At 32.8% G+C, this 17939-nt stretch overlaps 1 protein-coding gene across 1 annotated transcript; it reads right to left on the bottom strand.

The window, feature by feature from the left end:
* Positions 1–1852: 1852 nt before the first annotated feature.
* Positions 1853–8572, bottom strand: LOC124533568 (alcohol dehydrogenase 2-like). Its single transcript, XM_047108937.1, has 5 exons — positions 8453–8572; positions 5801–6040; positions 3139–3312; positions 2443–2597; positions 1853–2105 (listed from the first exon to the last, which is right to left on the bottom strand). Exons 1-5 carry the CDS (start codon positions 8546–8548, stop codon positions 1955–1957), a joined length of 816 nt encoding a protein of 271 aa, XP_046964893.1. The 5' UTR covers positions 8549–8572; the 3' UTR covers positions 1853–1954.
* Between the last annotated feature and the right edge of the window lie 9367 nt (positions 8573–17939).

Genomic DNA, 17939 nt, shown 5'->3' with positions numbered 1-17939 from the left:
CGCTCGCTTGATCGAACGTTACCATAATAAATTCGTCTCGGGCCTTACCGCGATAAAATGGGTAATTTTAAGTGACCAACTTTAATAAGTAGATTATTACGACTTATCATAATTTTAAATCAAATATCCAAAAGTATGACAATGATTTCTGATAATCTGCTTCAGATCTTCATCCAAATTTTATTTATACATTTTTAATTTGTTCACGGTTATATATAAAATGGTCGGCCTGGTGGTGAGTAGGCACAGTCAGAGTAAGAAAACCTTCGTCAGTTTTAAATTTTTTCCTTTATCGAGTTTTAAATTCTTAGTACCTTTTGGATCGAAACCTTTTCTTACCCCGACTGTACATCCATAGTCCCCGATGCAAGTACGTTACTGAAAGAATTGACGTTACATGGTAAGTCAATACGCCGACAGCATAATCATATTATTATTAATGTCATTGCTTTGTGTCATATTTTTAAATCAGTATATGGCATTATACATAATATAATTTTGTTTAACCGTAGAATAATACATGAGTCTAGACTATTTGATATGAAACGAGTTATTTTCTATATTTATCTTAAAGTTTTTCACCATATACTTCGTTCCAGATGAAAAATTACTATCGACATACTAACGTTCGCGTAATTACAATTTGTTTTGGAGCGACTGACATGGACATATTCGAAAAATGTGCCTCGTCCGATAATATTGTCAATCAAAAATTAGACAATATCCGAAAGTACACTAGCCGTCACAGTCTTATGCAAACGTGAGTGCCGAATATTTTATTTTATTATTATTATAACAACCCGTCAATGAAGCGAAAAGTTAGTATAGTACGACACAACTTAGATGTAGCATTACATCGACTAAATTCGTAAAACCGATCACATCCGAATTAAGTAGCACACTAATTATCAAAATTTATTTCTTATTTCATCTTTACACAAATTTAATAACTTAATTTTCGTAATATCATATGACCTAATATAATCGTCAATTTGACACGTCGATTCACATGCACTTACCTTCTCGGGTTGAACTGACGCGAGAATCTATAGCGACGAATTGCGTCGACTGGCGCGATAGGGAGCTATTTCTATTGGTTGTATAAATCAGCAGTAATCGGTTTTATTGAATTTGCCGATGCTACATCTAAGTTTTGTCGTATTATACGTGGATACGCGATACGGAGATTTTCATCAGATACATAGAGGTGTTGTCACAATTTTATCTACATCCTCGAGCAAGACGTGTATTATGTACAGAAATGAATATGCAGTGCTTTTTCGGATTTAAACCCGCAACCTGTAGTTCATATTCATGTATAGTATTCTCTGAGTCATTTCGACTTTTCATTTATATGTATGATTTTAAAAATCTTTACATTTAATCGAGTTCCAAAAATCGAATGTACAAAAAGACGCAACGACCAAAATTAAAAAAAACTTGATGATGCTGATCTACAAATTGGTAAAAATACGATGTCTCAAGTTGGGCAAAGCTCTACTGTTACTTTACTTTACTTTACTTTACTTTACTTTACTTTTACATATAAATGTATTAACTTCCCTTTTAGTATAACTAAAATTGATTTCCAGTCCCGAGGTTGCCGCCCAAGGTGTTCTTAAAGGATACAAAGAAAGTAAAAGCGGGAGCACGTGGCTGGTTAACTCCAATAAGATCTCTGACATCACAAGCAATATACGTAAAGCCTATGAAATTATGTCAAAGATATAAAATATGGCATTGGATCTGCTGGAAGTGACTCCTAGAACACCCTGAGATGTTTTACGAAGTGTTTAATGAACGAAAGGGGAATAAAACAACATTTAACATCAGTAAATTATATTTTTATATTACAGAATAAAAATTGTGCATTTTTTTAACTTTCATTTGATTGTGTGCGCACAATTCATAATATACAACGTTGAGGCTTTTGGTTTGGTTATCATCCTTGTCATCATTCGAATACGAGCTCACTAAGGATACCGTACGCTTTCTTGATAGTGCTTGTAACATCTCTTACGGGTCTATCAGCGATTGACAGCCAAGTACTTCCACTTTCACCCTGTTTAATCGCATCGACTACCCCGCGTGCTGCTGACTCAACCCTAAAAACATTAAACAATATGAAAAATATTTGGTTGTAAAATATTAAATTGTATTGCACATCTAATAAATAATATTATAAAATTAATGTTTAATATTATACCGGAGTGACAAAAAATATTAATAAAAAAGGCAATGTAAACAAAACAAAAAAAAACATTGTTTTCCTATTATTTTGGCATAAATAACATGTACGGACAACAACAATCACAAAAAAATTACTACAATACAATATAATATTAGATTTCTTTTAAATTGAAATAAACAAGTTCCTTTACTGCCTGAACTGCCTTAAATTGAATAACTAATCAATAATTAAATTTATATAAGATAACATACTTTTGTAAACGGTGCATAGATATGTTTTCCAACATCTTTTTTTCGATTTCTTTGTCAAAATTTCCCAATTTCTCTTTGCTCAAGAGCGAGGTATCGGTGGCACCGAAGCAAATTACTAGCACACGAACTCCAGTCCTGTCGTAGTATTCAGGCAGCTGAAAATATAAAACAAGATCATGAAATTGATTATATGTAATTGCAGTATTTTGTATAACATAGACATCTCATAAAGTTGCTTCTTATTAATTTATTTTAATAACTTATTATGATCAAGATTAGGACATACATTTTATATTGGACATATAAAAGAAATTGGTAGGACTCTCCACAAGGCTCTCTGGGTAGGTACCACCCACTCATTCGATATTTTACCACCAAACAACAGTACTCATTATTGTTGTGTTCCGGCTTGAAGGGCGAGTGAGCCAGTGTAATTACAGGAACAAGGGATATAACATCTTAGTTCCAGAGATTGATGGCGCATTGGTGATGTAATTGATGGATGGAAGGATGAATGTTTTTTTTTTCTACAACCCCTTGTCGTCTATGGGTGGTGGTGACCACTTCGGCTCGTCCTATGCCGATATCATAAAAAAATCAAGTTTATCTTCTTCTTATGAATATCAAATAATGATAGAAAGAGACAAAACATAGTTTATTTAAACAACCGTTAAATGAGGCTATATTTTAGCTTACCCCAATGCAATTACTGAACTGTAAGACAGCGCTCTTCGTACCAAAATAGATAGGAATCAAAGGATCTTGATGCAGGGCTGCGATGGAAGACATGTTCATCACAACACCCCCCTTACCGCCCTCGTCTTTACGCATAACATCCATAGCCTTCAGCGTACTTGATACTAGAGCAGTCTGAAAAATATTTATTTTAAAACTATTTAGACTTAACTTGACTTCAGTTATATTTTATATTGATGGCTATGAAACTAAATTCATTCTTCGTTATATATTTATAATAACATGTAGTAAAACTATATTTATATGGATAAGTTGTTGGTTATTACTATAATAATAAATTCTGATTACTGATTAGGAGTTATGCTACCTATCTGCCAAGGGTACTCTGCAAGAAATACAAGTATAAGCTAATTCTTACCGTCAGGAATCAACTAAAATAAAACGCAAATGTTATATGTTATGGTGTAAATTTTCTGGTTTAATCAATACCTAAACTTTACACAATGACACTGCACAGTATTTCTAAGAATTTAGTACTTTCTTCTCAATTATTCAACTTTTATTTAACGTCATTGTTTATTTATCTTTTTCATCATTAATAACATTAAAAACAAACTCAAAACTATCGAAAAATCTGTACAAATTGTCAATTTAAAATGATTATTCTAACCAAAAATATTTTCTTATTTAAATATTAACCTAAAATAATGTCTTTATTATGCAAACAAAGCTAAGAATGCCATTAATGATTTCATTATACAGGTTTAGACTGTTAAAACAATAATATAATTTTCATTAAAATTAATAATTTAAGAGTACAAATTCTGAAACTTTTTCAAATAATATACATTTCGATGTTTAATTTTTTTTATTACTAAGCGTAATTTTGTGAGTTTGAACATAATTGTACACTTATGTCGTATAACGTCTCATTAAAATGCCTAGAAGGTAAACAAGGTGACTTTATCGAGTAGTCGTAATATGCCTAATCTTAAGATTTAATATTTTAATATAAAAAGATAATATAGCGAAAAACAGCCGAAAGAGATTTAGAAACGATTTTGATGTTTTATTTTTTATCTAATTCATTGATAACTGGGACTGAAAAGTGAACATATTGTATAAAAAAATAATTCTGCGTTATTATGACAATTTCTAAATATAATCAAATAAAAATTGAGAAGTGATAGGAAAGTCCATACACTCAAATGATATTCAAATTCGAAAATACTGAGTGCAAATAAATTTACTTGACACTAGAAGGTCTTCTATCAATGTTTACTTAAAAATAACTCTTGACATGATTTACGTAAATTATATGTTATGTTGTTAACATTTAAAATATTTATTTCATAATTGAATTAAATGATAAACTTTCAATCATTAATTTAAGCAGATTTGAACCCGTTATCTTTGCTTAAGGTCCACGTGTGAATTTTAATACATATAAAATGTAAAAATCATTATTATTATTACACATAACAATATATATATATATATATATATATATATATATATATATATATATATATATATATATATATATATATATATATATATGCTTCAATGCCCATGCGAGCATTTTAATAAAATTATAATATAATAATATTGTAATTATAATATACTTACATGTCGTATTACGTCAATGTAATAAAAAAGACCGTTTATTATTTTAATTTTTATTTTTCGTAATTTCATTGTAATTCTTGACATGTAGTCAAAATCATAAATATATTACCAAGTAGGCCTTGACAAATACTTTTGTATTTACATTTTATTTTAAGTGTTAAATAAAAAGTTAGCAAAGGTTCGGAATATAGAATCTACCGAGAAGAACCTCATAGCAACTCCATAGTGACAGTATTCCAACATTTAAAATACAAACTTATATCAACTACACTCAATGTCTGTCTGAAAGTCAACAAGTACTGACACCACGCTTTTAATATACCTTATTCGTTTAAAAAGAACGTAAATTTATTAAAATTAAAATTGCCAAAGGTAAAAATATGTATTTGCATTTTTTTTTATCGAAGGGTTTATTGACTTCAAGGAGTTGAAACCTTGTCCTTGTATGACAATGATTATCAGTAATTGTATCAAAAGGTCAATGATATTTTACGCAACTGTGCATATTCCTAAATTGTTAAAAACATCTTGACGAGAATTTGGAGCTCGAAGATTATAAATAGAGCGGAAAGCTCTCTTTTGTCAAATTAAAAGACTGCAACTTAACGTCAAAACAATATATCATACGACGTAGATACGTCTTATTGCGTATTGTTTTGAGCTTGATAGTGGTTTGTAAGTATCTTTTTATAGTTTACGAATAAAATAGGTAGGTAGATACGTTTTAAGACCAAAAGCTTGTTAGATTATAACTATGTTTATTTTATTCATTGCCATCATTTTTTATGTTTTGATGTTCTTTCTTTCATAATTTAGTGAATTTTGCACTATTAGTCTAGCAATTTATAATTAATCGTATAAATTTATTTATTTATTTAGGCCATATTTGTATATCACACTGTAATTGCAGTTGTCGTTAATCTTTTTCATTGATTCATTTTGAATTTACATCTTATATAGATAAGATAAATAAAAAATATAAAAATAAATATCTAAGAATAAGGCTGGTTATATCTTACATAAGTCGACTTACCACATTGATTTCAATTTCCTTCTTATATGTATCCTTGCTGTCATTCATGATACCAGCGTTGTTAATAACTACATCTATGTATCCCTGTTCCTCGATGATAGCCTGATACGCTCCATATAAATCGTCCTGATTCGTGACATCTCCCTTTATGAACTTGACCTTATTAGCTCCGTACTTCTTGTTTAATTGATTCTGTAACGCGATTCCTTTGTCCTCTGCAATGTCCAGATTGGCTACGTGCTGAAACATAATATTATTGATTACATGTCCTTGTTCGTCCCTCTTGTATTTCAGTTTGGTGGAATGTGGCAGAATTCCATACTAAACATACAGGATTCCTTACGAATATTATCTGTTTCACCCTCCATATCAACTCTCTACTTGATCAGATACTTCTAAACTTGATTATCTACATAAACAAGTTAACTACTATCCCGTAATTAAAGACATTTTTCTATTGGGAATTTATTAATTTTAACAGTCGTAAATAATAAGTCGGTTATATTGCATTATAGTGGAAAATACATAGTAGAAACCTACTCAGTTATTCGATAGCGAAACTTTGCATTGCTTATAATTTAAGTGACGAGTTAGCCAGTGTAATGACAGTTACAAGGAACATATCATCTATCATATCACTATCACTACATATGATGAAACGAAATCGCCCGGCCGCGTATGTCTGTCTGTATGTTCGCAATAATCTCCAAAACTGCTTAATGAATTTTCATGTGGCTTTGACTAATACACAAAGTGATTCCCGAGGAAGATTTAGGTGTATAATTTATATATATTTTATAATGATTCTTGAAATAGAACGACAATTGTTAAACGTGTTGGAAAAAATCAAGACACCAGAGAGTATTCATTTCAATAATAAAGATATTTCAATATATGTAATAAAACAACAAAAATATATAAATAAAAGTAAAAATATAAAAAATATTGCTTTACGCGGTTGGACAAAAGATGTCCAACCGCGTAAAGCTGGAACGGGCCGTTAGTTATTTTATATTTCTTATATCAATTTCAGACATTATACGCAACGGTCAATTTCTATTAAATATATATAACGGCATATATATTGTGGCATCAACATCAATGGCGAATACATCTCTCACTTGAGATTCGCAGACGACATCGTCATCGTGGCAGAAACGCTGCAGGACCTACAACAAATGCTGAACGAGCTGGCTGATTCTTCTTTGCGTATCGGCCTACGGATGAACTTCGATAAAACCAAGGTCATGCTCAATGAACATGTAGAACAACCGGAACCGATTGCAATACACGATGCCGTCCTCGAAATTGTTCAAAAATATGTCTACCTCGGGCAGACTTTGCGATTTGGTAGAAACAACCTTGAGGACGAGGTGAATAGAAGAATCCAGCTGGGTTGGGCAGCGTTTGGAAAATTACGTCGAACTTTTACATCGTCGATCCCACAGTGCCTTAAGACGAAAGTCTTCAACCAGTGCGTCCTACCTGTCATGACATACGGAGCCGAAACGTGGACACTCACGGCAAGGCTGGTCCACCAATTTAAAGTCGCTCAGCGTACTATGGAAAGGGCAATGCTCGGCGTTTCTCTGCGGGATCGCATCAGAAATGAGGCGATCCGCCAGAGAACCAAAGTCATCGACATAGCCCACCGGATTAGTAAGCTGAAGTGGCAGTGGGCTGGCCATATTTGTCGCAGAACCGATAACCGTTGGGGGACTAGAGTGGAGACCGCGTCTCGGTAAACGTAGTGTAGGACGTTCTGGGGGACGGTGGTGTGACGACTTACGCAAGACGACTGGCAGGAGCTGGATGAGAGTAGCCCAAGAACGATCTCAGTGGCGTGCAATGGAAGAGGCCTATGTCCAGCAGTGGACGGAAATGGGCTGATGGATGATGATGATGATGATGATATATAACGAGGTTTCCCATGTACTTATAAAATTTCAGCAATTATATGTATTAAAGGTTGCACTGCCATGTCGAATTAATTATATTTATGATAAGCATCTGATAATCTCTTCGAGTAATCTTGATTTCGACGTAGGATTAATTAACATAACGTCATAATTACGTCTAACAGATATGTATACTTATTGTTTCATTCTACAAACTCAGTCATTTATTTATTCATGAAATTTCCTTGGTCGAAATCAAATATAAATAAAAATGTAATACATTGCAAAAACTCTTTTAGCCCAGATTTAAAATGTCTATCTGTCATTTACTAGTTCTGAGATAATCTCAACTCAATAATCAAATCCAAATAAATATTATTCAAGGAGTGTTTTACAAATAACCTGTTCTAAATCTTATTATGTGAATATAAAAAGACTAGTTTAAATATAAAACATATATTGCAAGTAAACATAGTGACCAGCTGATACACTATTAGTTGAGGTTAATATACTATAATATATTTATATTATGCTGATCATGATAAAATTTATTAAATGGACCTTGTAGAGAAACAATTTTTTTGTTTAAAAAATTGTTCGGATGTTTAATTTCATTCATAGTTTGTAGTCGCTCTAGTTAATCTATAGGACAAAAATACTTAAACAATATAATCATTTAATAAAAAATATTTAAAAAAATCAGAATTAACAGTACAAGTAAAGTAAAAAACGAGTTATTTGTACTAAAACATACCTTCACATTTTCATCCAATAAAAACTCAATAACTTTAGCACCAATGCCTATAGAACCTCCCGTTATGAAAACAACTTTATTCTTTAAGTCGAACATGACTTGTGATGACACTGTTAACTTTTAAATAAGCTGCATAACGCAGTAGGCGGTCTATTTATATTAAATGCTTATGAAGCAAGTATAAAGGTACCTATGAAAAGTGAAAATTGAATAATTAATAACGATAAGGATGATATTAAGGTTGAAAGATATGGTAGTATTAAATAAAAATAAGATAACAACGTATTATTGGCTAAAATTTAAATTTTTGCGATGTCTATAACCACTGATAATATTAATAGTCTTATGAGATTGGCTCAAACTTTGTTTACTGCACATATGAATAATATATCATGTTCAAACTCGTGCCAACATTTATGTGAATTTCATGTTATATAAAAATTTTGGCGTGGAATTACGCTAATGATAATTATTTATATTAAAATGTTAAAATTGTAATGTAAAAATTTTTTCATCATATTTATTTTCTGTGAAAAATTAATAAGTACTATGCTAGATTTTTACCTATAGATTTAAGCGACTCGATTTAAATCGGAATCTGTAAAAATCGATTGAGCAGATTTGGAAACAAAGTACATTTTTTTTCTTTGGTATGGGTTGGCGGACGAGCACATGGGCCACCCATGGTAAGTGTTCACCATAACCCATAGACAATGAAGCTGTAAGAAATATTAACTATTCCTTACATCGTCAATGTGGCACCAACCTTGGGAACTAAGATATTATGTCCTTGTGCCTGTAGTTACACTGCCTCACTCACCCTTCAAACCGGAACACATCAATACTGAGTACTGTTATTTGGAAAAAAATTTCGTGCAGTTTTAATTTATTCAACTTGAACTCAAAGCAAAAACGTGAAAAGCCCATCAAACATACCTTAAATTAAAATAATAGCTGAAAATGCATCATAGTTCAGACAATGTACAAACGTCTCTGGGTGATTGATGTGTTGGTGAATAAATGACAGATGTGAGACAGCCTTGATTACTGATTTGCTATGATAAAAGAATTTTCCAACTTTAATTTGGGAATAATTTCACTTCAATTTTATGTTGTCTAATTAATTCTGATATTTCGATAACCTCATATGATCTTTGACGGGCCACAATAATTGGGGTCAGCTATATCACCTTGTTGATAATTAATTATTTTTGTATTATGCAATGGAGATAAAACTACAGGCCTCTTTATGAGTATATCTACGTTCGGATCTATAGTTCTGACAAAACAAATTAAAAAAAAAAGAATATATAAGCTTTGCATTTTAATGTTCTACAAATGGGGATTTTTCTATTGGTCTCAAAACAGACTGAATTGAATTAAACACAATTTTTATATTATGTGCTGGGAAATGTCAATATGTCATAACGAGTGTTTGTCGTATGTTCGTTTATGTAAGTTTTCTAAGAATGTCTTATAAGCATAAATTGATTAGGATTCATATCTAATCTCTGGTTTAAAATATTTTACGGCGTGTCAATCGGCTGTTTTCAATAATTATCAAGATTACAACAGATTACCTTTTCCCTCACATCTATTTATGTATAGATGAAAGGGAAAAAGTATAACTACGACATTCTAAATTTTAATTCGGTTATTATACGAAACACACTCAAACTCAAACTCAAATATCTTTATTCAATATAGAAGCATTACACTTTCTTATTGATGGTCAATTGAAACACTACCACCGATTCGGAAAGAAAATACCCTGACCTGAGAAGAACCGGCGAAAGAAACTCAGCGGGATTTTTTTTGTTTGTCTGATGTATTATATAAATAAACAATTTAATATGAGATGAAATAGCCAGGAGGCGATCGTATCATTCCCAAGGTGTGCTATCGATCATAAACTCATTAATTGTATAATAACCTTTTGCACACAAGCGTTCCTTAATAATTTTTTTAAATTTGGCAACAGAGGCATTTTGAACGCTTTCTGGGATCCTGTTGTAAAACCGTATACATTGCCCCACAAAGGAGTTACTGACTCTACGCAGTCGAGTAACAGGAGTAACAAGTTTGTGTTTGTTCCTTGTACCAATGTTATGAGTATCACATTTTCTCATGAAATCATTAATATTTTTTCGTACATACATAACATTAGAGAATATATATTGAGAAGCAACAGTCAATATCTTGATTTCTTTAAATTTATTCCTTAACGATTCTTTAGCTCCTAGGTTGTAGATTGCGCGAATAGCCCTCTTCTGTAGCACAAATATGGTATGGATAGCGGCTGCATTGCCCCACAGCTCAATACCGTGACATTATACTATGAAAGTAGCTGAAATATACTAAGCGAGCCGTATCAACATCGGTACATAATCTAATTTTTTTGACCGCGAATGCCGCAGAACTCAGTCTACTCGCCAATCCGTCAATATGGGGGCCCCATTGCAACTTGGCATCAACAGTAAGGCCAAGAAACTCAGCAGAATCAATTGGATCCATCGATTCCCCATCGATGAGTACATCGGCTTTTACATTTTGTACATTTGGCGTACTAAATTTCACAATTTTAGTTTTATTATTATTTAGTTTAAGATTATTTACGCTAAACCAATGTACTATATCAGCTATAGCATTGTTTACGTCGTCGTACTGTACCTGTTTTCTATTAATTTTAAAAACTAAGGAGGTGTCATCAGCAAACAATACTATATCATGTTTGTTCCCAACAAGAAAGGGCAAGTCATTTATATATGTGAGAAACAGAAAAGGTCCAAGAATTGATCCCTGAGGGACCCCCATACCAACTGAGACCCCAGGAGACCTTTTTACTTTAACGTCAACCCTCTGAATTCTATTGTTAAGATAGGAAGTCAGAAGGTCGAGCGCACATTCTCTAATTCCATAGTGATAAAGTTTCCTGACCAGAGTCTCATGTTGAACACAATCAAAGGCTTTGGATAAGTCACAGAAAATCCCTAAGGCATCCCGTGACTCTTCCCAAGCTTCATAGATATTCTTAATAAGCTCGATACCAGCGTCTGTAGTCGAGCGACCCCTCGTGAAGCCAAATTGTTTACTATGAAGCAGATTATGTTTGTTAAAGTGTTCTAATAATTGATTTAGAATTATTTTGTCAAATATTTTGCTCAGGGTAGGTAGAATTGAAATTGGCCTATAGTTGTTGGGGTCTGAAGAACTACCAGATTTAAATATTGGAATAACTTTACTATGTTTCATCAGGTCAGGAAATATACCACGTTGGACACAACTATTAAATATTAAAGCAAGATAAGGTGCAATCACATCAATAATCGAATTTATCACCTTTAGAGAAATACCCCATAAATCAGCCGTTTTCTTGATGTCTAATGACTTAAAGGCGCGTATTATGTCGTTGGGGTTTACAAGGGTAAAATTAAAGTTAGATTTGCAAGCTCTTACATTTTCTTTCATCAATGACTCGGCAACATCAGGAGAAGAAATAAGTAACTAAAACTGGTATGTCAGCCAAAAATTTTTCAAAAACTGTAGCAACTTCCTTTTGACTATTTACTACTTTACTATTATAATTCAGGCTCAATTCGGAGTTGCAACTGCCAACTCTACCAGTTTCACAATTAATAATTTTCCAGGTCATTTTTATCTTGTCATGTGCATTCTTAATTTTATTTTTTATAGTTAAAGATTTTGCCAAAAAGCACACTTTTTTAAATAATTTTGAATAGTTACTTACATAATTGGCAAAAGTGGCACTATGATTGTATGTCCTTTCATTGTAAAGCTCATACATTCGTTGCCTACTTTTATGAATTCCAATAGTCGCCCAATCATTGAATTTTAAAAAGTTTTTAGTATTAACTGTTTTAGAAGTGAATATGGATTTAAAATTGTTTCTAATTAATTTGAATAAATTGTTATACAAGACATTGGGATTGTCACTAAAAGATAGGTGAGGGAGATTAGCCATAATATTACTTCTAAACTTCTCAATACGACTTGTGGTCAAAGGAACAAACATTATCTTTTCAGAAGTACTTACTTTTTTAACATGAAAATTAAATAACGCTTGTTGTCCACAATGATCTGAACTTGAGTTATTAATAATAATTTTGTGTTGTTGAATGTAGGTAGCAAATATATTATCTATACAAGTTGCTGTGGAATCTGTTATTCTAGTTGGCTCTAAGAACAGATTTACCAGATTATATGAACTTAACAAAGATCTGAATCTAATACTTGTAGTTGAATTATGCAATAAATTTATATTAAAATCTCCACAAACTATAATTTCTTTATTAGATCCAGATAATTTCGATAAAACATTGTCCAACATATTTTCAAATAATTCATATAATCCACTAGGGGGCCTGTATACGCATACAACAATGACACGCTCAAGCTCTGCACAGGCTATTTCAATAGTTTGCTCAATAGAAAGTCACAATATCTTTACGTTTTTGAAATTTAATATTTTTACTCATAAGTATTAAAGAGCCACCACGTATAGCTTTATTTCTACTGAACAGACTAGCAATCTGGTGCCCACTAAAGTTAAACATAGCCTGATAATTTTGAAGCCAATGTTCAGTTACACACAAAATATCAATGCCATTACAGGTCAAAAATAATTCAATTTCTAAGTCTTTCCCTAACATTCCTTGAATATTTTGGTGCACCAGATTTACAATTGTATTGTTAACTATTTTCTTATTATTTTTTTGGCTTCTTTAATGACTAATTTTTCACAAGTATAGTTATTATCGTTGCCAGAGACTACCTCTATTGTCTTAGAATTTAATTTAAATTACTTGGAACATGTTCCCAAATATAAGGTTTTAAGTTATTATTATTATTATAAATATACTGCTCAATAGAAGCAGTAATACACTAATGAATAATTTTGTAATAAATCTTTATGCTACTATCAATTTGCAAAAGAGACCAGCATATTATCCAATGTACTTAATCGTAATTCCAAAAGTATCTGATCATTCTGAAAAAAGTTGAAACATCATTGAATTCCGCTATGAGTTGCCTACGTAAATATAATGAAAATAGGTATAACAAATATTACTTTTTATTAGTTACACTCAAATATGGTTGTATCACTTTAAAATTTATTCTGCATTTTCGGTAAGTCTAGATCTATATGCAAATTCGTAATTATTTATCATCATCATCAGCCCTTTTTTGTCCACTGCTGGACATAGGCCTCTCCCAGTGCACGCCACTGTGGTCTTTCTCCGGCTACTCGCATCCAGCTCCTGCCTGCCGCCTTGCGTAAATCGTTTCTGAGGACTTCCTACACTACGTTTGCCGAGACGCGGTGTCCACTCTAGAGCACTAGAACACATTTTCCCCAACAGTTATCGGTTCTAAGATAAATATGGCCAGCCCACTGCCACTTCAGCTTACTAATCCGGTGGGCTATGTCGATTTTAGTTCTTTATCAAAGAACCAATGATTTATATTAGACATAAATTCAGCCGTGGCATCTGACACCGTAAGTTGTATCGATATAACTGTCATTGTCTGCATAATCTTATATCATTCAAAATTCCACACCAGTATCATCAGAGCGACTTTATTTTAAAAAAACGCGTGCGTATCAATACGCCCGATAACTTAGCCTAATCTAATTGAACTATTTAAATTTGGAATCGTGAATTAAAGTCACACACACTGACGCCGTAACGCGTTACGTAACGAAGGGGTGTACCCTCCCATAAGAAGTTATCACTTTAAAACCAAAGTTATCAGTCGATTTGGACAGATAAGTGAAAGATTAATAGAGATAGATTCGCCCATCCGAGCGTATTTTCGACACTAACCAGGTTGACTATTGATGAAGGCCTTTTATATCGTTTTAAAAATAAATAAAAAAATATTAATGTTTTGGTTGTAATCGCAATATATCTTAATATAAATAAATCGTAAAATTATACCTACATACGTCATACAATTATATTGACTTGGGTGGTTCATTTATTTATAAATAATAATAATAATAATAATAATAATAAGCCCCCCGAAACCCAACCACACGTCCTGATTGACCATCTAATCACGTGGGGGGCGGACACACGATAATTAAATTACTGGCGTGGCAAACGTGGCAATGGTAACCCATTTAGTATGGAGACGCGTAGTAAGAAGAAACGTATAGGGCCGCTACCCGGGGGCGATCGCCGGGGCACACCTGGAGCTGGCGCTGGGTGTGACAGCATGCGGACCGTCAGCGGTGAGGAGTTGAGCAGGCGGGCTTCTCCCGATAAATTCCACACTACAGCCGGTCGTCGTGAGTTGAACAGGCGGGCTCACGGCGTTAATTGTTCAGCCGCTACCGATGACGAAATTAACAGACTGACAGACAGAACAAGTAGCCCAATAGAGCCTTATAATAGTCCTAGCACTTCATCATACACACCCTCCGTCCAGTCATCACCTTCCACTATTAGCTTAAATACAGAACCACACTTACCAGCTTTGAATGTTGCGCGGGAGGCGAATGCCTTTTTGCCCGCGTCCACCAAGGCTGGAAAACCGAGAGTTCGCATGAGATGGAGCAAAGAGGTAAACTCATTTATCATGCGAACATATTATTACTATATTACCAATTTAGAGACTGACATGACCACATATAGACAGAAGATGCATGAACTTTTTACACAAAAATACCCAGGGATTACGGTCACAGAACAGCGAATTTCCGATCAGAGAAGAACTATAGTAAAAAACAAACTACTAACCGAAGACGAATTGAACCGATTAAAAGAAGAAGCACGTATACAGCTACAACAACACGACGTTACTACACCATTACCCCGGAATCCGTCTCACTCAGAATTTCACTCTCAAATAGAATATTTTACACTACCAAACACACAAAACACACACACATCAGATATGTCAACACAAACTGAATCTGTAACGATAATATTAGAAAACGAAGTTAATACTTTAAACGCACAAAATCCGATTACTGAAACATACATACAAGAAATATATGATAAATTTAGTACAACTTTATTGCAATACTCAGGAACGGATCCACTAATACGTCCTCGACTTCCTAAAATAAAATATAGCAAACAACTCTACAATTTAATTCAAATATTTAACGAAAACATATTAAATAGATTTATTTCAGAAGATACACAGCTAATAGACATACATACCATCATATACTGTACAGCATTAGTAATAACAGAAGAAGTAAATCCTAAACAAATAAAAAATATGCAACGCACAAAAACTAAGCAAACTAATAAACCACCGTGGCAACAAAGACTCGAAAGAGATATCGAAAAACTCAGAGCGGACTGCGGTAGACTAACTCAGTATATTTACAATAATAATAGATCAAACAAAGTAGTAAAAAGAGTAGAAGAAATATTCCAAAATTGTAATATACACACTAAACATGACAGAAATAATAAAAAGCCAGAAGAATATTTGGACACGTTAAAACAAAAACTCGCTCTTAAAGTTAATAGACTCCGAAGATACAAAAAAGCAGAACAGCGAAGAAATGATAACGCCATATTTACAACGAATGAAAAGCTCTTCTATAGAAATTTACAAAAACCACATACTCCTACTAACACAGTAACTGGCAGGAACACAGACGTACCTACTAAACATGATCTAGAAGTATTTTGGTCTGGTATATGGGAAGAACAGGTAAGCCATAATTCAAAAGCATCTTGGATAAATGACGAAAAAATAGAATTTAGTATAATAGAAGAGATGGAATTTGTAGAGGTAACCGAAACAGATATAACTAACATAACAGCAAAATTACACAATTGGAAATCACCAGGCATTGACAAGATACACAACTTCTGGTATAAAAAATTAACATCATTACATAAATGCATAGCGAAAAATCTAACACATATTGTATTAGGACAACAGAAAATACCCGAATTCATGACAATAGGAATAACTTACATGCTACCAAAAACCAAACACTCACCACAACCTTCCCAATACAGACCGATCACATGCCTACCTACAATATACAAAATCTTAACATCAGTCATTACAAACAAAATTAGCACACACATAGAACAACACAATATAATAGCAGAAGAACAAAAGGGGTGCAGGCGGGCCCATATGGGATGCAAGGAACAATTAGTTATTGATTCCACAATTCACAAACATGCTGCCACAAAAAATAGAAATCTCCATTGCACTTATATAGATTATCAGAAAGCTTTTGATAGTATTCCACATTCTTGGTTAATTGAAATATTAGAAATATATAAGATAAACCCAAAAATAATAGACTTCTTGCGTAAAATAATGTCATACTGGAAAACAACACTACAACTTAACTATGGCCAAAATACTATCGTTACACGACAGATACAGATTAAGAAAGGGATCTATCAAGGTGATTCCTTGAGTCCCCTATGGTTCTGCCTCGCCCTTAACCCCTTATCGCACCTATTACACCGTTGCCGAGTAGGATATTCTCTTAAAAGTATAGAGGAAACCATTATATCACACCTGATTTATATGGACGACATAAAATTATATGCAAAGAGCGATAAAGACATGAAGAAACTAATAGAAGTAACAAAAAAGTTTAGCACGGATATCAACATGCAATTTGGATTAGATATCGTTATGATATCGTTTGTAAATCTCGAAAAGATATTGTGGCCCTCTCTATCGAACGTACTATCGAACTATCCTGCGTGGAATTTCCACAGTACATTATAGTCTGCGTGTACCGGCCCCCATCGGGAGATTATTATTTGTTTGAAACCACTATGGAGGACATTCTTAAAAAGCTATGTAAAACTAATAAATATATAATTGTATGTGGGGACTTTAACGTCGACTTACTTAAAGAAACTACGTTAAGTGTTCGGTTGGTTGCCTTGTTTATGTCATTTAATTTAACTCATAGAGTTAATGAACCGACGCGAATAACCGACGGCACTTCTACGTGTATTGATAATGTGTTCTGTGACTGTGAAATATATGAAGTATCAATTATAAATAATTTTACTTCTGACCATTGTGGTCAGAAGTTTTCATTAAAACACAAAGAAATAAATCATTTAAAAAAAATAACATACAGGCCAATAACGGCTAACAAATTACATTGTTTTAAAGATATTGTGGCGTATAAATTGTCTAATCTAGATCTTACGACACAGGATCCAAATGAGCTTTATAATTCATTTTTTGAAGTAATACTAAAAGAATTTAACAATATATTTAAAATGAAATCATGTTATAGTAACACAAAATTAAAGTTTAGTGACTGGGCCACTGTTGGTATTTATAAAAGTAGAAATAAATTATACGACTTATATGATATGAGGCGGTGGAATCGAAGCGTAGCCTTTTTAGAATACGTCATTAAATATTCCAAAATTTTTAAAACAGTATGCATTTCTGCTAAGTCCTTATATTTAAAGAAAAAAATCCTGAATTCTGATAATAGAATTAA

This window comes from Vanessa cardui, chromosome 11 (genome assembly GCF_905220365.1).
Source record: "Vanessa cardui chromosome 11, ilVanCard2.1, whole genome shotgun sequence".
Classification (NCBI taxonomy): Eukaryota; Metazoa; Arthropoda; class Insecta; order Lepidoptera; family Nymphalidae; genus Vanessa; species Vanessa cardui.
The sequence above is the reverse complement of the archived record's forward strand: the minus strand, read 5'-3'. Positions and strand labels throughout refer to the sequence as shown.

Coding starts and splice junctions, on each gene's coding strand:
- LOC124533568 (XM_047108937.1), bottom strand. CDS start 8,548: ATGTTCGACTTAAAGAATAAAGTTGTTTTCATAACGGGAGGTTCTATA. Junction 6,041..8,452: donor TATTGGATGAAAATGTGAAG/GTATGTTTTAGT, acceptor ATTATGTTTCAG/CACGTAGCCAATCTGGACAT. Junction 2,106..2,442: donor TCTATGCACCGTTTACAAAA/GTATGTTATCTT, acceptor TAATGTTTTTAG/GGTTGAGTCAGCAGCACGCG.